The sequence below is a fragment of the Belonocnema kinseyi genome, chromosome 5, assembly GCF_010883055.1.
Source record: "Belonocnema kinseyi isolate 2016_QV_RU_SX_M_011 chromosome 5, B_treatae_v1, whole genome shotgun sequence".
In the NCBI taxonomy this organism is placed as follows: domain Eukaryota; kingdom Metazoa; phylum Arthropoda; class Insecta; order Hymenoptera; family Cynipidae; genus Belonocnema; species Belonocnema kinseyi.
Genome location: NC_046661.1, coordinates 87,431,765 through 87,454,274, shown reverse-complemented (window position 1 = coordinate 87,454,274; position 22,510 = coordinate 87,431,765). Strand labels below are relative to the sequence as shown.

The 22,510-nt window shown below is 24.6% G+C and overlaps 1 protein-coding gene across 1 annotated transcript in view; it reads left to right on the top strand.

Moving 5' to 3' along the window:
- Positions 1-21,875, top strand: part of LOC117173132 — a 31,856-nt gene extending 9,981 nt beyond the window's left edge. The window contains exons 4-12 of the mRNA XM_033361529.1: positions 1,270-1,432; positions 1,506-1,627; positions 8,573-8,777; positions 10,881-11,061; positions 12,811-12,956; positions 18,033-18,198; positions 21,168-21,364; positions 21,489-21,610; positions 21,697-21,875. Coding sequence (XP_033217420.1) covers positions 1,270-1,432; positions 1,506-1,627; positions 8,573-8,777; positions 10,881-11,061; positions 12,811-12,956; positions 18,033-18,198; positions 21,168-21,364; positions 21,489-21,610; positions 21,697-21,813 — 1,419 coding nt within the window. The 3' untranslated portion in view covers positions 21,814-21,875. The remainder of the gene's footprint in view (positions 1-1,269; positions 1,433-1,505; positions 1,628-8,572; positions 8,778-10,880; positions 11,062-12,810; positions 12,957-18,032; positions 18,199-21,167; positions 21,365-21,488; positions 21,611-21,696) is intronic.
- The last annotated feature ends 635 nt before the right edge of the window (positions 21,876-22,510 follow it).

Sequence of the window (22,510 nt, the reverse complement as noted above, 5' to 3'; positions counted from 1 at the left end):
GAATATTGAATTACTAGGAATTAATCATGAGCTTCTAGAACTCAATTTGAATTTACTGAAATTTCATTGAAAGTGACATTAATTTACTTGCTAGAATTTAATTCAGAAAAAGAAACTAAATTAGATTGAATCAAAATTTAAGTTCTTGTCATTTTTAGAGTCTAAATTTAATTATATAATACACTTTGAATTGCTACAATTATATTTTAATATTTATAACACTTTTTGGAATTATTTATGCTGGAATTTGAATTTAATGGAATTAAATTTGAATAGCTAGAATTGAGTTTCTTTTGTTACAATTATTCAAACTGGAATTGAATTTTAAAATTTTAATTTGCTAGAATTTAATTCGAATAATTAGAATTCAGTTTTACTTAGTGTAATTCAGTTTGCTAGAGTTTAATTTTAATAAATACAGCTCAATTTTATTTCACTAAATTTTAATATGAATCTATAGAATTGACTGTTATCTAGATTTAAATTTTAAATGCCATAATCAAATTTGTATAACAAGAATTAAAGTTCAATTGCTAGAATGGAATTTAACTAGCTATAATTCAATTTCAATTGCTAAAGTTTGAATTAAATATCAATAATTTGAATTTCTAGCAACAAAAATTAAAGTTCTAGAACTAAATTTGAATGTAAAAAATGGAATTTGAAGTGCTAGAATTTAATTTAAATGAAGAAATGAAATTAATATTTATTCTAAATCAAAGTTCACATTCGTTTAGCTAGAATTAAAATTGATTTTGATATAATGCACTTAGAATTGCTAGCATTAAATTTAAATTTCTAGAACTCAATTTGACATAATTTATAGATTGTAATCTGAATGTAGTATACTTTAGTTCGAATTGAATAAAAATTAATTCTATCTGCTAGACTAGGATTCTAGTGGCTTTAATTCAGTTAAAGGAATTGTATTAGATCAAAATTCAAATGTTTGAACCAAGTACATGGATTTTCAATAATAAAAATAATTATATAATAATATAAAATATAAAATTGATATATAATAATATAATATAAAAATAATAAAGTAATTGAATTTTCAGCCAAAATAAAATTTTAAGCAACTTTTAACCAAATAATAGAATTTCTAACTAAAAAAGATTAATTCTGAAGTAAACATTTAATAACAGACTATTCAATTAAAAAAAATTAACTTTCAATCAAAAAAAGTTGGATTTTCTTATTTAGTTTGCATTTGCGCAAAAAATAATTTAGGTCCGTTTTTGAAAATCTCGATAAAAATTCTTTTAGGTAAAACGACCTAATAATGATAACGCAGATTTTGAATTAGTAGAAGATTGTGTTGTTGATTTGCAAGAACCTACAGAAGCAGACGCTGGATTTTGGACAGCAAAATTTGAGGTAAAAGGACAAATCGAGGAAGTTGATGCCACTGCGAAACTCATCATTTATCGTAAGTAAAAATTAGGTTTCTTTTTTTTTATATACGAAATTTTTATATTATAAAAGTAAAAATAATATTTTAGAGGAACGGTTGATGTCTGGTTATAAAAAAAATGAGACTAAGTACCTTCATTTATACTGCAATCTTGTAAATTACGAAGGAGTGCCTGATCTTTGCAGATTTTCACAATTGGAAGGACATCAAGTAACAATTCAAATTTTATTTCTCTATTTTAAATTAAATTCAGACTAAATTACTGTTATAAAATTTTAATTCTTTCAATATCAGATCAAATAGAAATTTAATTCTGACTTGAATTTAATATTCAATTCTAGATTTTAAAATCAAATTGTAGGGATTTAATTTAAATTTTAATAATTCATTATAAGTTCTAGTAAATTTATTTTAAATTCTAAGAATTCAATTGAAACTCTAGCAATTAAAATTGAAATTTCATAACTTAATTTCTATTTATTAAAGTTTTAATGTATATGTGTGCGGTAATTGTAAAGATTAAAATTTCAAATTAACACGATTAAATTTTCAGGTTTCAATTTTATTGTTAGAATGACCTTTTAGTTATTTTAACTCAATCTAAAATTATTTTATTCAATTTGAATCGCTATAATTGAATTGAATGGATTTGGTAAGCTGCAATTTAAATATTGTAGAAATTAATTTGAATAGAAAAAAATTTATTATAATTGCCAGAACAAAATTTCAGTAGCTATAATTCAATTTCAGTTGCTATTTAAATTAAATGTCTAGAATTTGAATTTGAATTTCTAGCCAAAAATTGGAATCCCTAGAACTCAATTGGAATGTACTAGAATTGAACTTGACTTGCTAGAATTGAATTAAAATAAGGAAATGACATTTATATTACCTTTAAATCAAAAATTCACATTCTTCTAATTACTAGAGTTTAATATAGTTCTACTATAATACACTTCGAATTGCTAGAATTTCATTTTAATTTATATAACTCAATTTAATGTAATTTATAGACTGTAATCTCAATATTGAATTACTTCAAATTAAATTGAATCAATAGAATTTAAATGGATTTTGCTATATTTATAGAGATATCATTTTATTTGCTATAATTTATTTCAAATAAAGATATTAAATTAACTAGATCAAATTAACATTTAAGTTCTTGCAATTTCCGCATTTTAAGTTAAATTCTAGAAAAACACTAAAATATAAAAAAACTATACTAAAAATTAATATGAATACCTAGAATTGACCGTTGCTTAGATTTTAATGTTAATTGCCATAATTCAGTTTGGATAGTAAGAATTAACTTCGAATTGCTAGCATAAGTTTTAGTAGCTTTAATTCAATTTCAATTCCTATAATTTAAATTAAATATGTAGAATTAAAATTTGAAGTGCGAGCAAAAAAAAGAATCTCCAGAACTCAATTTACATGCACTATAATTGAATTTGCAATGCTAGAATTGAATTGGCATGGGTATAACTTAAATGGAATTTATATTAGATTTCAATCTCAATTGAGTATTTTGTATTTTAAATTTGATATCGAAACTTATGTAGCTATAATTCAATTTTAGTTGCTAAAATTTAAATTATATATGTAGATTGTGTATTTCAGTTGCCAGAAAAAAATTTGAATCTCTAAAACTAAATTTGAATGTACTAGAATTGAATTTAGAGTCCAGAAAATAGAAAATTCAATTATAATTGCTAGAATGGAATTTAAATAGATATAATACAATTTCAGTTACTGGAATTTAAATTAAATGTGTAGAATACGTATTTGAATTGCGAGCAACAAATTTGAATTTATATTTGATATTTATATGATTTCAAAACATGTATAGACTTTAATCTGAATATTAAATTACTTGAATTTGAATTTGAATTGCTAGAACTCAATTTAAATTTACTAGAATTGAATTTCAAGCGATATAATTTTACTTGCTAGAATTTAATCCAGAATAAAAAATTAAATTAGAATGAATCAACATTCAAATTTTCTTTGCTTCTAAATTTTTAAATTAAATTCTAGAATACACTTCCAATTGCTAGAATTCAATTTTTATTTTTAGAAAACAATTTGAAATTATGTATGCCGATTATTTAATTAAATATTTAAAGTGGCATAGTATTATTTCATTTGCTAGAATTTAATTTATTTAAAGGAATTAGATTAGCTCAAAATTCAAATACTTGAATTTTCAATTTTTTAGATCAATTTAATTAATTAATGTAATATAATTATAATAATAATATAATTTTATTTAAATTGAATCATGGAAATTTAAATTTCAATCTAAGGAACTGTTGATTCTAGGGATTCATATTTTAAATTCTAGTGAAATATATTGAGGTATAATAATTAGGTATAATAATAATATATATTATAATAATATAATTGTTTTAGTTTAAATTTAAGAGAATTCAATTTGAATAGCCAGAATTAAATTTCTATTTTTACAATTATTCAATCTAAGTTTGATTTTTTGAATTTAATTTTCTACAATTCAATTTTAATAATTGCAATTAAACTTTAATTAGTATAATTCAATTTTCTACAATTTAATTTGAATAACTATATTTCAATTTTATTTCTGTTGAATTTAATATAAAACCCAGAATTACCTGTTTTCCAGTTTTAAATTTTAATTGCTGAAATTTAATTTGAATAGGAAATTTGAGTTTGAATGTAATGAAATTCAATTTTTCTGAATTCAATATAAAATTTCATAAATATAAATCAAAGTCCAGTATATATGATTTCGAATTGAGTTCTAAAAATTAAAATTAAATTCAAATATTTGAATTTTTATCTAATCTAATTTAAGGACTTTAACTGAATTAAATTCTAACAAATCAAATAAAACTATATCACTTTAAATATTTAATTCTAGTAAATTTAAGTTGAGTTCTAGTAATTTTAATTTGAATTCTAGAGATTTAAATTATATCAATTTAAATTCTAATAATTAAATAAACATTATAGTAACTAAAATTGAATTAAGGCCACTAGAATTCAATTCTAGCAAATAAAATTAATTTATATTAAATTCAATCTGAAGTATACTAAATTCAGACTACAATTTATACAATATTTCAATTTTAGTTCTAGAAATTTAAATTCAATTCTAAAATTTCTAAGTATATTATATCAAAATCAATTTACATTCTAGCTAAAGGAATGTGAACTTTGGTTTAGAGTAAATATTAATTTCATTTCTTTATTGGAATTATATTCTAGCACTTCAAAACCAATTTTATTATATTTAAATTGAGTTCTAGAACTTTTAATTTTGTTGCTGGAAATTAAAATTATAGATATTTAATTTAAACTTTAGCAATTGAAATTTAATAATAGCTACTTAAATTACATTCTAGCAATTCGACTTTAATTCTTGTTATTAAATTTTAATTATGGCAATTAAAATTTCAAATCTAGATAACAGTCAATTTTAGGGCTTCCTATTAAATTCTAGTGAAATAAAATTGAGTTATAAAAACAAATTCTAGCAAACTTAATCGTGCTAAATACAATTTAATTTTAATTATTCGAATTTTGACTCTAGTCAATTTTCATTGAGTTCTAGAAAATTAGAATTAATTTCTTATAATTTAATTTAAATTCTGGTAATTCAATACTTAGATTGTAAATAAATTTGTTATTTTCAAGTTGATTTATATGAAATTTCAGTTAAAATTTACTTAACTGAGATTGAAATCTAGTATAAATTCCAATTGAGTTCTAGCCATTTAAATTCAAATCTAGCACTTTAAATTCAATTCTGATCAATTAAAATTTAGTTTTAGAAATTCAATTTTTTTCTAGCAGTTAAAATTTTTTCTATCAATGTAACAATAGAAATTCAATTTCAGCTATTCAAGTTGGATTCCCTTAAATTCAAACTAAACTTTAGCAAATTATAAATAAAGTCCAGCATGCATAATTTCAAATTGTGTTCTAAAAATTAAAAATATAATTTAATTTTTTGAATTACATTTTAGCAAATGAAATTATAATATCACTTTAAATTTAAATTGAGTTCTAGAAATTTAAATTAAATTCTAGCAATCCAAAGTGCATTCAAGCCAACTAAATTTAAACTCTATTATTTAGAAAATTGTGAACTTTGATTTAGAAGCAATCTAAATTTAATTTCTTCGTTTGAATTCAATTATAGCTCTTCAAATTCAATTCTAGTATATTCAAATTGAGTGATAGAGATTCAATTTTTTTCTGACAATTAATTTTTTTTATATTTTCACATTGATTTATAATAAATTTAAAATTAATCGGTTGAGATTATATTCTAGCATAAATTCCAATCAAGTTCTAGCAATTCAAATTCAGTTCTAGCACTTTAAATTCATTTCTACTAAAATAAAATTGAGTTCTTGAATTTAAAATTTTCTCTAGAATTTCAAATGTTAATTTTAGGTATTAAATGAAAATAATTAATTAATTTGAGTTACTGTTCAAATTGAATTACCGCAATTAAAATTGAAATCCAAGTAACAGTCAGTTCTACAGATTCATATTTTAAATTCTAGTGATAATAGCAATACGAAGTTTGTTCTACAATTTATTTAAAATCTATAAATTATAATAATATGAATTTCATTTATTTAATTGAATTTAATTCTAGAACTTTAAATTAAATTATGGCACTTTCAAAATTCAGCTCTAGCAATTCAAATTTAAATTCTAATTCTAGCAATTTTAATTTAAATTCTAGTAATTCCATTTAAGTTATAGTAATTCAATATTGAAATAAAGTCTATATATGCTTTTAAATTAGGTTCTAGAAATTAAAAATTAGTTCTAACAATTAGAAGTGTATTATAGCAAAATCGTTTTCAACTATAGTAATTAAAAGAATGTAAATTTAATTAAATTCTAGCACTTGAAATTTAATTCTAGTATATTAAAATCGACTTCTAGCGATTAAAATTAAAATTTTATTGATGGAACTTAAATTATAGTCATTAGAAGGATTTGAATTTTGATTAAGAGGTAATATAAATTTAATTTCTTTATTTGAATTCAATTCTTCTAAGTCAAGTTGAACTCCATTACATTCAAATTAAGTTCTAGAGATTCAAATTTTTTGCTAGCAATTCAATTTGAATTTACTAAAAATGAATATGAAGTAATATAACTTTACTTGCTAGAATTTCTTTCACATAAAGAAACTGAATTAGATTAAATAAAAATGTAATTTTTTGTCATCTGAATAGCTAGAATTAAATTTTTATTGTTAACATTATTAATTCTGGATATGAATTTTTTGAATTTAATTTTCTAGAATTAATTTCGAATAATTTCAATTAAACGTCAATTAGTATAATTCAATTTTCTAGCATTTATTTTTATAGCTCTCTTTTATTTTAAACGAATTTAACATGCATTTTAATGCTTTCTCAAATATTAATAATGAGAATGTAAAAAAACGTGTTTAACATAGTAATTGGATTTTCAACAAAAAGACATTCATTCAAAACGATCCATTTTTAAGAAAAAAACGAATAGTTAAATTTCAATCATGAAGATTAATTGGCAAGAGAAAAATAATAATTTTTAACAACAATAGTTAAATTTTCCATCTGAAAACGATAATTTTTTAAACAAAAATTAAGTTACCTTAAATTTGCAGTTTAAACAATTATTTTTTTACAAAAAAAAAATTTTAACAAAATAAAAAAACTTTAACCAATAAAATAACTTCTTAAAAAATGGTTGCAAATGAATTTATAAACAAATAGTTGAATTTTTAGTCAAGAAAGATTATTTTTTGACGAAAAATGTTATAGTTCAATTTTCAAATAAAAACGATCATTTAAAAAAATGTATGAATTAAATTTGCAGTTCAAAAATGTATTTGTTATAAAAAAACGAATTTTCAAAAAATAGTTAAATCTTAATCCAAAAAGATTTATTGTATGCCAAAATGTAATAGTTAAATTTGCAACTAAAAACGATCAATTTCCAACAAAAAATTAAATGGTTACATTTGCAATCAAGAAGATTAATTTTCAAGAGAAAAAAAAAGAATTTTCGACCAAATAAGAAAATTTAAATTTCTAGAACTCAATTTGAATGTAATAGATGTGAATTTGTAGTCCTAGAATTTAATTCGAATTTCCAGAACACAATGTTAAATAATGCATACATTGTAATCTTAATGTAGTATACTTTAGTTTTAATTTAATATAAACTAATTTTATTTTCTAAAACGGAATTCTAGTAGCTGCTGTAATTCAATTTTAATAGTTGGAATTTTTATTTGAACATTATAATTTAAATTGGAATTGCTATTACTCAATTTCAATTTACTAAAATTCAATATTTAAAAGTGACATAGTTTTATTTTATTTACTAGAATTTAATTCAGATAAAGGAATTATGTTGTATTTATTTATTAATTATTCATTTTTAGAACTCAATTTGAAATAGTTTGAATTTAATGAATTTCGATTTCAATAGCTAAATACAAGAATTTTATTGAACTTGCAAACTTTCAATTTTAATTTCTAGAATTTTAATTTTAGTTTGGTATAACTTAATTTGCATTCATTATAATTTGTATTGAATTGTTAAAATTTGAATTTAATCTCTAGAATTTAATTTTAACATCTAGAATTCAATTCAAATAAAGAAATTGAATTTAGAATTAATGAAAATTTAAATTCCTGCATATAGATATTTTATTTAAATATTACCTGGAATTTAATGATTAGAGCTTTTTAAATTCCGTTCTAGCAATTATATTTAATTTTTTTCTTTACAAATTAATTTATAGAAAATTCTAATTAAAGTTTGCAAAATCCTCTCAATTCAATTGTAGCAATTCAAACAGAATTCATTTATTTCAGATAGAGTTAAAATAAATAAAAGTCATTCCAAAATTAAAATTGAAACCTGGCAATTTAATCATGTTAATTAAAATTTAAATCTTTAAAATTACCGCTAAATTCTATCAACAATAATTAGATTGTAACAATATTAAAATTAATTTCAAACCATTAAAACTAAGATTTAGCAATTGAAATTTAATTCTAATAAATTAAAAATAAGTTCTAGCCATTAAAATTCAATTCTAGCAATTCAAAGTTTTTTTATAGTTAAATATATTTAATTTATCCAAAATAGAATGCTTTTCATCTGAGCGAAGGTCTTAGTAAAGGAAGATATGGATATTACGGAAATGGACTAGCAAATGGTCAATGTGGATTGACGATCGAAAATCCTGAACCAAATGATTTTGGAAACTGGTACTGTCGAGTTGGACAAGTTGGAAAACGCATTTTAGGAGGCTACATTCATATTCCGAGTCTTGTAAATAAATCAAATGATGGTGAGGAAATCGTTTTCAATTTAATTACAGACTTGACTGCCCCATATTGTGTAAAAACAGGGAAATAGGGTGATTTTTTATACGAAAATAGGGGAATACATTTTTTTAAATGAAATTAATGTAGATACCATATTGAATTCAATATATTTTAAAACAAAATATTTCAATTTTCAAAAAAAAATAAATGTCCACCGAAAGAGATGAATTTTTGACAAAATAGTTGCAATTTCAATCAAATAGTTCAATTTTTAAACCAAAAAGACGAATTTTTGCGAAGACGATGAATTTTCAACAAAAAGTTCATTCTTAATCAAGAAAGACGAATTTCTACCAATATTTGAGTTTTCAAACAAATAATTTAAACTTTAAACAAAATAATTTGTTTTTCCGCAAAACAATTCAATTTTTAATAAATATTTTCATTTGTTTTAATAGCTGTATTTTTAAGCAAAAAAGATTAATTTGCAATCAGGATGTTGAATTAAACCAAAAAGCGGCTTTTTAACAAAATAGCTGAATCCTCAACCTAATAGATGAATTTCCAAGAAAAAAGATTAATTTTCAAAACAATATTTAAAATTTTCAACCAAAAAAATAAATTTTTAACAAAAAAATTAATTTTCTATTAAATATTTTAATTTTCTACCAAGTTATTGAATTTGTAAGCCAAAAGACGAATTTTGTACAAAAAAGTGAAAATTTTCAACCGTCAAATATGAATTATCAAAAAAAAAAAAAAAAAACATTTACAATCAAATAGTTAAATTTTCAACTAAAATTCTGAATGCTAAAAAAGCACAGATTAATAATTAACCAAACAGTTGTATTTTCAACCAAAAGGGAATAAATTTCTAATAGAAAAGATGAATTTTCAACCAAAAATTGAATAGTTACATTTACAATTAAAAAAATTAATTCTCAACCAAAAAAATAATTTTTAACTAAAATAATGAATCTTCAACAAAAAGTAAATAATTTTTCAACAAAAAAGTTAATTTTCTTTCAAATAATTTAATTTTCAATTAAATAGTTCAATTATTAATCAAATAGATGAATTGTCTATGAAAATATTAGAATTTTCAACAAAAAAGTTAATTTTCAACATAATAGTTTAGTTTTTATTTTAAATTATTAATGTTCAATCGAAAAAGATTTTAATTTGAAATCAAAAACATTTGAATTTGAATTTTAACCGAAAATATTAATTCTGATCGAAGAAGCTAATTTTTAAGCAAATAGTTTATTTTTCAACAAAAATTATGAATTTTCAACCAAAAAAATTTTTATTTGAAATCAAAAACTTGAGTCAAACCAAAAAAGACGAATTTTGAACCTGAAAATATTATTTTTCAACATAAAAGTTAATTTTCTAATTTTATTTTCAAAGAAATAGTTAACCAAGTAGGTGAATCTTCTACTAACAAAAGTAGAATTTTTAAACAAAAGTTCATTTTCAATCAAATTGTTTTAACATTTTTACAAAGTTTGTTGAATTTTTAAACCAAAAAGACAAATTATCTACCAAAAGAGTAGAATCTTTAAACCAAAAATATGAATTTTCAACTAGGAAAAATCAATTTTTAATTATAAATATAAATTTTAAATCAAAAATTAAGTAGGCTGACTTTAAGTTGAAAATATTAAGTCTCAACAACAAAATAAATGGATTTTCAACAAAATAGTTGGAATTTACACAAAGTAGTTTAACATTTAACAAAATGGTTGAATTTTCAAAAAAAAAAATATATTTTTTAACCGAGAAGATGATTTCTGCCCTAAAAAGTGAATAATTAAATTGTCATTTAAAAAGTTTAATTTTTAACCAAAAATGAAACGTATTTTTAAACAAATATTGCAATTTTTAACCAAATAGACGAAAAATATAAATTTTTAATCAAATAGTAGATTTTTTAACCAAATGAGATGGATTTCGAACGAAAAATTTAACAGTAAACTTTTGAATTAAATAAAACACATTTTTAACCAAAAAATGATTCTTTAAAAAATGGATGAAGAGGAAAACAGGGGAAAAGTGTGAAGTCTGTATTCATATTTATATAAATAATTGTTTAAAAAATGAAATTAAAAAAAAAGTGTTTTAAGTCATTTTTCAGTCAGTAAGTCCCGTGATAACATCTTTAACAAAAGATTTGATTCTGCAATGTTCAGTAAATATTCCTCTAAAATATTGTTGGATTTCGGGACCAAATGAAACTATCCTAACACCGACTGAAGCCAATTTTCCTGATTTTTCAACTAAAACAATCTTTTCGAACTCTTACAGGTAATACATTTTTAGAAACAACAAAATAAAAAATTGTGTCGTTAAAATCTCCTTTTTCAATACTTTCCATCACCTACTTTCCATACTTTCCCCTCCTCTTCCAACACTTAACCCTTTATCACCCCTCTCTTCCCTAATTTCCTTCTCCACGACTTCCCCCTCTCCCTAATTCCCTAGCTAAAATTCTCCTTATCTTACTTCCCTTCCCCAGTTTTCATATTCCTTCCCCTACTCCCTCTACTTTTCTACCTTAATTTCCCGTAATTTCCCCTCAATTCATCTACTTTTCTCTACCCTCATTTCCCATACTTCCCCTCGGCTCATTCCCCCTTACTTGCCCTCTTCTTATTTCCACTACTTCCTACTTCCCCTCTCATAAGTTACCTTAATACTCCTCCTTATTTCCCTCCATTCGCCTAATTCATCTTTCCTTACTTCTACTAGTTACCCTCCCCTCATTTCCCCTACTACCCCTCCCATAATTTCCCTCGCTTGCACTACTCATTCTCCCTTCACTTCATCTACTTCCCCTCTGCTCATTTCTCCTGTTCCCTCTACTCAACCTCCCCTAATTTCCCCCCTTTTTCCACCTACTACCCTTCCCCTCATTTTCCCTAACATCCACTACTCATTCTCCCTTCACTTCCTCTACTTCCACTCTCCTCATTTCTCCTATTTCCTATACTCAACCTCCTCTCATTTTCCCTCCTCCTCTCCTATCACCCACTACCTCTCCCTTCATTTTCCCTCATTTCAACACCTATCCCTCGCCTCAGTTCTCCTACTTTTTTCCCTTTATTCATCCTCACTTCCTTCACTTTTCCTATCTTTATTTTCCCCAATTTCCTCTCACTTTCCCTAATTTCTTACCGTAATTTCCCCTTAATATCCCTTCTCCTCACTCATTTCCCATACTTCCTCTCTCCCCTACTCCCCTTTCATAGTTTTCCTTAATTCCCCTCTCCTCATTTTCCTCTATTGCCCTACTCCTTCTTCCCTTATTTCCTCTACTACCATCTCCCGACTTCCCTCACCTCTTTCACCTCACTGGTAGTACCTTTCCTTTCCTTAACCCCCTCCCCCCCTCACTTCCCATACTTCCTCTCTCCCCTAATCCTCTTCCATGGTTTCCTTTATAACCCCTCTCCTCATTTTCCTCGATTTCCCCACTACCTTTCCCCTGATTTTCCCTACTACCCTTTCCTGACTTTTCCTCTCCTCTTTCCCCTCACTGATGGAACATTCCCTCCCATAATTTCCCTCAGTTTCCACCATTTCCTCCTCTCATTTACCCTCACTTCCTCTACTTCCCCCTTGATAATTTCTCATACTATCCCTACTTTATCTCCCATGATTCGTTTACTTTCCCCCCGCTCATTTCTCCTCACTTCCCTTAATTCCCCTCCTCCCATTACCCCTCAATTTCTCTCCAACCCGTTCTCCCACTTCTCCTGACATTATTTTTTCCCATCATTACCCTCCCCTCGGTTCCCCTTGTACCCCTCCCTTCAGTTCCTATCGTTTTGCTTAAGTTTCCTTTCCTCATTTCTCCTCACTTTCTGGACATCCCCTTCTCTCATTTCTCTTCACTTCTTCCACTCTTCCACACCCTTACTTCCTTTAACTTTCTCTATTTCCCCTCGACTCATTTCCTCTTACTTCCCCATCCCTCATTTCCCCTCTTGGAAAAGAGTACGACGAAATACTAAAAATGAAGATCATTCTAGAATTTCTTTATTTTTGAAACAGTTACTTTGGGAAGGGATTAGATAGTGGAGAATGTGGTGTAAATATAACAAATGCTGAAGAAATTCACAATGGCACTTGGACTTGTCATATGGGACCAAATTCACCAGGACTTGAAATCACTGCCAATATCGATGTACGAATATCAGGTTTGTTGCTCTATATTTCAAAATTTATAACATAATAATAGCCAATCAGGTAGTTGCATATTTTAAGTTCTTTATTGCGAAATTAAAATAGCACTAGAAATGGAATGTTATTACTTAAGTAAAGGTTTTTTTAATAAGTTAAAATATTTTTATTAATCTTTAAAAAGTATCCTTTTCGAATTTTTCGCGGGAAAATGAGGGGCTGCTGATTGGTCGAAAGAGCGGAAGTGGTGCTCAGCCAATCAGTAGTCCAAGCAAACTGACCAGAATTGGCTGAAACATTTTTTTGCCAGATGTGAGGCCTCCAGTCCATGCACCAGAACGACCGGATCTCAGAATGGCGGGAATGAAGCGTTGACCAATCAGAAAATTTCCGCGGAAACTGTCTCCTTCACGAGCCAAAGCAAAGATATAATATGTTTGGCCAAAGTTAGCCGCAGATGAAATTTACTATAGTGCGTGTCACATTTGTTGTGAGTGTTTTTTTATTTTCAAAAGTGTTTACCACTTGAGGTTATAAAAAAAAAATTATTAATATAATGAGCAGTGTTGATTAATTAAGGGAACATGATGTAAGTATCAATTTTACGTACAGTGAAATCCATTTCTTTTTGCGTTTTTTATATGAAAAGTTTTTTTTAGGCTTAAAGATTTTGTATAACACATACACCGGCTTATATCGTTAACAATGCTTTATTTGCGAAAATTTGATAATTTATAATATTTGTCTTGATGTAAAAGTGGAGGGAGAATAAAAGAAGAATTTAAAAAATTTTTAATTATATTTTGTATAGTTCCACATTAAATTATTTGCAATATATATTCGTAACATGCATACAATTAACAATTTTGATTCAAAATTTAAAATAATTTTGCAGATATACTTAGCATTTATTGTATTTTAAATACTTGTGTACTTAATTTCGCGCCAATAAGCGTTCCGTTCATTTCCAAAGTTGTCAAACACATGGACCGGAATAACCGTAACCCGGAATGACCGGGACACCAATCACAGATCATGTTTGATAAGAAGGAACTTTCTCGTCTTGTCGAAAGTGCTATGCGATTTGTGTTGCGGTCATTCCGGGCTACGGTCATTCCAGTGCATGTGTTTTACAACTTTGGAAATGAACGAAACGCTTATTGGCGCGAAATTAAGTACACAAGTATTTAAAATACAATAAACGCTAAGTATATCTGCAAAATTATTTTAAATTTTGAATAAAAATTGTTAATTGTATGCATGTTACCATGGGCGGATTAAGACCTTTCGGAGCCCGGAGCTAAAATAACGTTGGGGCCCCTTTAAGGCGGCTGGACTTAACATTTTACTTTCATTTAAAATTAGTTCATGATAAAAAAATTCAAAAATTTAATTGAAAAAATTTTACTAAAATTTTTTTTAGGACTTTATTATTTTTGTTTATAAGCGGGTTATTTTACTGTATATTATATGTTTTTCTTGGGGAGAAGGGGGCCCCCACTAGCGTGGGGCCCGGTGCTTCAGCACCACCAAGCCCTCCCCATGATCCGGCACTGCATGTTACGAATATATATTGCAAATAATTTAATGTGGAACTATACAAAATATAATTGAAAATTTAAAAATTCTTTTTTTATTCTCCCTCCACTTTTACATCCAGACAAATATTATAAATTATTCAATTTTTGCAAATAAAACATTGTTAAATATATAAGCCAGTGTATACGTTGTACATAATATTAAAGCATCAAATAGAACTTTTCATATAAAAAACGCAAAAACAATATATAAGGCTCTACGTAAAATTGATACATCATGTTCCCTTAATTCATCAAAACTGCTCATTATGTTCATAATTTATTATTTTTTATAACCTCAACTGGTAAACACTTTTGAAAAAAAACACTCACAACAAATTTGACATGCACTATAGTAAATTTCATCTGCGGCTTACTTCGGCTCGAGGACAAGGCACTGTTTCCGCGAAAATTTTCTGATTGGTCAACGCTTCATTCCGGCCATTCTGAGATCCGGTCGTTCTGGTGCATGGACTGGAGGTCCTAAATTTCTTCGTCACAGATCATCGAACAAGCTTGAACCCCCAAGTGTGACAATACAAATGCCCCCCCCCCCCTTAAGGAATAAATTATTTAAAATAAAATTAATTAACTTAATTTTTAAGTACTATATTGAATTTAATATGACAAACTTAAAATTCCAAGTCGAAATAATTTACATTTTCAACCAAAATAGATGAAAGTAAAAATATATTACATTTTTAACAAAAATTGATAAAATTTTAACCAAATAGTTTGCATTGGAAAAAAAAGTTATTTTAGACCAACCAGTTGCATTTACAACCAAATAGTTGAACTTTCAAACCAAAATACGATTTTTTTAGAAGAGAGGTGGATTAATTAATAATTCAATTATTATTATTATTATTATTTATTCTTATTCTTTATTAATTTTAAATTTATTTATTCTTCCAGCTGTCTTCATTCTCGAAATAATAATAATAATCATCATCATTTTTAACCTAGAACTTTTTTACGAAAAAGTATGAATTTTCCACAAAACTGTTAAATTTTCAGCTAAAAAAGATTAATTTTCAACAAAGTAGATAAATGTTCAATTCAATTAAAGAAGAAACCTTTGTAACAAAAAATGGAATAGTTAAATTTTCAGTTTAAAAAATTAATTCGCAACCAAAGAGATAAATTTTTAACTAAAATGGTGAATTTTCAATAAAAAATTATAAATTTTTAACAAAGGAAGTTAACCTTCAACCAAGTAGTTGAATTTTAAAATAAACAAATAATTTTTTTAGAAGATAGGTGAATTAATTAATTGATAGATAATTATTTTGTTATTGATAATTATTATGGTTTAATTATTAATTAAGTTTTAAGATTTCTTCACTCTCGAACTTATAATAACAATCATAATAATAATATTAGTAATTTATAATTTAAGATCGAAATCTATTTTTCATTAATAATTTTAGACAAAATGAGCATAAAAAAGATTCAGAATTAAAAAGCAGAATTCCCAACTACCTCACTCTTCGGCTCATTAGAGACAACAAAATAAAAAGTAACAAGGTCTGATGGATAGATTCTTATGCTAGTTAAAAATAAAACATAATACCTGCAATTAAAAACAGATATAAACATATATATGAACATTTCCGTCTTTGAAAGACTTTTATCTAATCTTACAAGTGAAAAAGATATAAAAATTATTTTTCATAATATCTATAATATTTAAAAAACCTGATATTTTTAACAGGTTCTCACAAATTAAAAAAAAATGTTATAAAAATTTAATTAATTCAAAAATTATCACCGTGATTTTTATTTTCTTATCTTGTTGTGAAAATTTTCTGAAAGATTATCTTTCTAATGTATTAACTTTAATTTTCAATTTTCGACTAGTGCCGTGATGTACTGAATGAAAAATATTATATTATAATATTTATATACATCTATACACCGGAATTTGATCATTATAATTTTTTAATCATAATTAATTTTTTGAATAGATTGAATTTTGAATATTATTTTTTGTTAAATTAATTAATATGAGGAAATATCATTGGAAATTTAAGAGAACCTGTTAAAAATATCAGGATTTTTTAATTTATAAAAATAAATATTGGGATCAGCAAAAAAGTTTTCCTTCTTGATTAAAATTATAAAGACGGAAATGTACCTATATATGTATATATCTGTATTTAATTGCAGGTATAATTTTTTATTTTATAAATGTATTAAAATTTTTTTATTGTTCCTTTTCCTATTGAAAAAATGTAATAATCTAAATAAATTGGTTTAGAATCGCCCACAAATAATATTAATAATTTATAACCAAGGTTTTTTCTACCAAATAGTTGAATTAAATAAATAATCATTAATTATCAGCCAAACATTTGTATTCAGGTACAACTAAATAGTTGAACTTTTAAGCAAAAGATATGAATTTTTAACGAAATAGTTTAAATTTTAATAAAAAAGTGAAATTTTTAGAAAAATAATGACATTACCAAAAAATGCTTGAATTTTGAAATAAAAAAGATAAATTTTCAAACAAATAGTTGAACCTTCAAGTAAAGAAAATACATTTCTAACAAAAAATGTGATATTTCAATTTCCAGTTTTAATAATTAATGTTTAACCAAAGAGATGAATTTTCAACTAAAATTATAAACTTTCAACAAGAAAAAAATTAATTTTTAACAAATGCATCTAAGAAATCTCTTAAAGGTTGATCAAAAACAATTTAATTCAAAAAAAGAAGTTCCATTAAAAGCTGAATATTTGACTTTACAAGCCAAAAAGACGATTTTTTAAGACGAAAGTTGAATTTTCCATCCAAAAGGACGAATTTTCTATTTAAAAAGTTTTAAAATGTGTAATTTTCAACAAAGAAAAAAAATCAAGTAGTTCAATTTTAAACACAAAACTATTAATTTTGAATCAAAAACAAACGAATTTTTTACAATATAGTTAAGTTTTCGACCAAAGGGGTGGATCATCAACTGATAAAATGAATTTTTAACAAAATAGATCAAATTTAATCGAAGTAGTTAAATTTTCAATGAAGAAGATTACTTTTTCACCAAAAAATACTACCTTGCAACAAAATATAAACATTTTCAAAAAAAAAGGTTGAATTTTCAACTAAAATTTATCACTTTTTTACTTAAAATAGAAGATTTAAATTTTCAGTAACAAAAATTAATCTTCAAGTAGAAAAATTAATTTTCTACGAAAAAAATCGATTAAAAAAATACATGAATTCTCAATCAAATAGTTGAATTTTCAAATCAAAAGAATAATTTTTTAACCCAATAGTTGAATTTTGAATTAAAAAAAGTTGAATTTTTAAATCAAGTAGTTGAATTTTAAACTTGACCACTGATCAAATAAAGAAAACTATTTTAAAAAACCTCCCCCCCCCCTCTGAGGAATGTGACGTAGTTTTTTAACGACCCCCATTCATTTCTTTTTAATTGTCTACGATTTTCAGGTTTTTATGTAGTATATATAAAATATACTATCTAAAATTCTTGCAAATACAACTTTTTTCAGAAACTCCATTGGCCGCCAGAAACAAAGTCGTTTTTGTAGAAAATTTAAGTGACTCAGCTTCCATAAAATGTAACACTGCTCCAAACAGAGTGGCTCTTCAGTATTGTAGATTTTACTCGCCTTCTGGAACTGGGATTAATATTGATGAGGAAATAACAAAAGAAAAGTATTTATTTATTATTTAATATTCCCGTATTTTTCCCGATCAATAATTAATTTTTTCTGTAATTTTAAAAGAGTTTAAAAGATTTGAATGATTCAAAAAGATTTTTAAAGATGAGAAATTTTCTAAACATTTTCAACATTTCTGATTTGGAACAGTGAATTTTTGAAAAAAACTAAAATTCTGATTTGGAACAGAGAATTTTTTAAAGGATGTCTAAATTGTAATTTTTTACGGAAATTCCCTCTTACAACTAACAGTTAATTTTATTTTCAAAAATTCCCTTTTCCAAGACAGAATTAAAACAGGAATTGTTTTTGGAATTACTTTTTTTTTATTTGTCCCTCCACTAAAAAAAATTACTTTTTTTTACTAAATTGACTTTTCCAAAATGAAGATATATTTTTTTTAATTTATACATTCCCCATCCGAACTCAGAGTTGTAGTTCTGAAAAAAATTCTCTAAACCCAATTATCATAGTAATTTCTTTTTTATAAAATTTGAAAGAGAGAAGTATAAAATTTTGGCAATTTATCATTTGCCAAAAAAAAATCCATTTAAATAAATTCTAATTTGAGACAGGGAATTTTAAATTCTGATGAATTTTAATTTAGAAAGGGTTTATTTTTCTAAATTCTGTTTTTATAAATAAAAATAAAAATTATTTTCAAAAAATGTCTATTTTATATCCAAAATTAGCTGTTCCAAAGTCAAAAATATATTTATTTAGAAGGTTCTCTATTTAAAATTTTGACCAATTTTTCTTTGCAAAAAAAAAGAATTTTTTAATTCAAACAAACTATGAATTGGAATAAAATGTTTTTTTAATTTTGACGAATTCTGATTTGCAACAAGGAATGTTGTTATAAATTCACTTTTTTATAAATCAAAATTAAAAAACTTTTTGAAAGTTTCACATTTTATGTCAAAAATTACCTGTTTCAAGACAACATTTTAATTAATTACAAAATTCACTGTTCCAAAGTCAAAATATTTTTTGATATTACATTTATTTCATTCCTGTTCAAACTCAGAATTATATTTTTTATTTTTTTTGTATAGCATATTTTTATGAAAAATCCCGAATAATAAAATTCCTGAAAGAAAATTGTCGAATTATAAAATCTCCGAACTAGAATATTCCGAATTCGAATAATTTAAAAAAAAAAATTTTTTATTAACTATTATATATTTAATAAAAGTCTAAGAATCAAATATTTTTATCCAAGAAACTTTTTTTTCAATGTTTAAGCTTTTTAAAATTATTGCTTGAATTTAAAATAGCAAGAATTGAAATATATATAAATTTCTAGATGACAAATTTTGTTTGAAAAGGTGCATATTATATTTTTTAAATTACAGAAAATGTTCTTAAAAATCGAATTTTTAATTCTTTCTTTTTTAATTTGGAGTTTAAACATTGCTAGAAAAAATGTTCTTTGATAAAAATATTGAATTTTTGTATTTTTAATAAATAAGTAAAGTTTATTCAAGAATAATTTTTGTAATTGTTTAAATTCGGGAATTTTCTAGTTCCGATCTTTTATAATAGTATTATAAACTGTTAGAAATTTTATTATTCAGAAATTTTCTAATTCGTTAATATTATAAATTGTTCAGGAATTTTCGGTCAGGTATTTTCAAATTTGCTAATATTATAAACTGTTAGCAATTTTATTCATCGAAAATTTTCCAATCCCGAAAAATATCATTCCCGAAAGTGTAAAATTCCCTATCGGTTTATAATATTACCGAATTTTTAAATTCCTGAATAATAAAATTCCCGTCAACAAATTTTCGAATGATGAAATATTCGAATTGAAAAATTCCGAATTTAAAAAATTTAATTTTTTTAAACTACAACAAATATTCTTGAAAATCGAATTTTTTAAATTTGGAGGTAAATAATTACTAAAAAATCTCTGATCAAAATATTTGATTTTTGTATTTTTAATAAATGAATAATATTTATTAAGTTTTTTTTTAAATTGTATTATTCGGGGATTTTCTAGTTCAGATATTTTATTGATTATTATTTAGGCGGGGATTTTCCAATTAAAGATTGTTGTATAATTGAAAAAATTATCGAATAATAAAATTCCCGACAGTTTATGATATTACCGAATTTGAAAATTTCCGAGAGGAAATTACCGAATTATAAAATACCTGAACCAGACAATTCCCGAATTTAGTCAAACAATTTGTGAAAATTATTATTTATTTACTAAAGTTATATTAATTAAATATTTATATTAAAAAAATTAATTCTAATGTTTGAGTTTTCTAAAATTATTGCTTGAATTTAAAATTACAATTATTGAAAACAAATTTCATCCAGAAATATATTTTTTTCAATTATTCTTATTTAAAATTCAAGCAATAATTTTAGAAACTTTAATCAATAAAGTTAAAGTTTCAGTTAAAGTTTCAGACGTCCCCTTTTCCTGTTCTTTATCAGAATTTTATTTAATTACAAAATTGTCTATTATAATCATTCAGAAATATAGTAACTCCTTTTTTTAATATTATAGAGGAAAATTTCAAATTGTGAAGAATTCCAAATTTAAGGGATTTAAAAAATATTTTATTTATGTCCCCTTGAATATCAGAACTATATGTTTCTTTTAGAAAATTCCCTGTTCCTAATCAGAAATATATTTATTCACAAAATTTTATTTTATAATCCAGAAATATAGTTACTCTCTTTTTCCAAAATTAGGGAGAAGAAAGCTTCAAATTGTGCCGAATTCAAATTTAAAACAGAGATTTTCTGAATTCTCTTCTAAATCCGAATTAAAGTTCTTTAAAAAAATTCTCGTTCCCTGTCTAAAATTCACTCTTCCAAGTCAAATTATAATTTTGTTTAGAAAAGTCACTCTTCCAACTGCGAATTAGAGTGATAAAATACAAGAATTACTTTTAATTTGCATATGATCCCGACCACTGGTCTAATTTTAGAATTTTTTTTTAGTCCCCTTGATTTTGGAACCACAAAAATTTGGTTCAGTGGCACAAGCACTAAATTCGGAGAATGTGGAATTACACTTCAAAATATTCCTTCCAATGATATTGGAACCTGGAGATGTGCCGCAAGATTGAAGGGAGTTAAACTCGTCAACGAAGCTTTCGATACAATAGAAATTATTTTGAAAGACCAGAAAGAAAATGGTAATTATTAAACTATTGAATTGAATAAAAATAATAGAAGAAATTTCTATAAATTATTTTTTTGTCTCAAAATACAATTTTATTTTTTAAATATTGATAGGACTTGTAAAAATTAATTTTTTAGAAACTCTTACCGCTTCTGCGAATGCCGGAATAGCAGTAGGAATTATGGTTTTATTGGGTCTTACTCTTATAACAATCGTCCATTTAAATAAAAAAATAAGAGGATCTTGGATTCCCTGGCAGGTAAGTAAATCAAAACTGATATTTATTTTTTATCTTGTGTTATATAGAAAATTGCACTTTTTATTTAATTTTATTTAAATTTTTAGGCTCGTCGTTTACCTTCTGCAGACGAAACACCAAGATCTAGAAAACAATTACCACCTATTATTTTTAATCCGGTATCAGCTAGATCGTCTGGACTTTCATCAGAATCAGACCGATAACTTTTTTTTTTAATTTAAACTTCACAGTTTAGAATATTGTGGTTTTGATTTTAATATGGCGATTTATTTTAATTATAATTTGGTGAATCGGTCCTAAATTTAGAGTCAATCCAATAAAAATTGAATGTAAAGAATACGTACATTTTGTCTGATGTCTAAAATTTAAAAAAAAATATTTTTTTCATGTCCTGAACTCTATTTCAAAAATAAAATAAAAGTCAAATGAAATTTTGAAATTATTTTTTATTCATAATTCAGTATAATTATTTTTATTTTGGGGAAAATCACTGGAATTTTTCTCTATAGGCCAAAGTGCTCTTAAAACAGGGGGAATAAGGAGCTTTTTTTAGCCAAAAAAACATATTTGTTTTTAATCAAAAACAGTGGAATTTAACCAAAAAGGTGAATTTTCAACTAAGAACGATTTTTCAGTCAAGAAAGAAAAAAAGTTTATTTAAATTATTGAACTTTTGAGCTAAAAAGTTGAATTTTTTCAAAATAGTTGGATTTTCTACCAAATAGTTGATTTTTCTACCAGCAGCTGTATTTTCTACCAAATAGTCCAAACTTTCTATCAAATAGTTAAATTTTGTACCAAATTCTTGAATTTTCAAGCCAAAAAGATGAATTTTCTATAAAATAGTGGAATTTTCTACAAATAAGCTGAATTTACAACCAGAAAGGTAAATTTTCTACT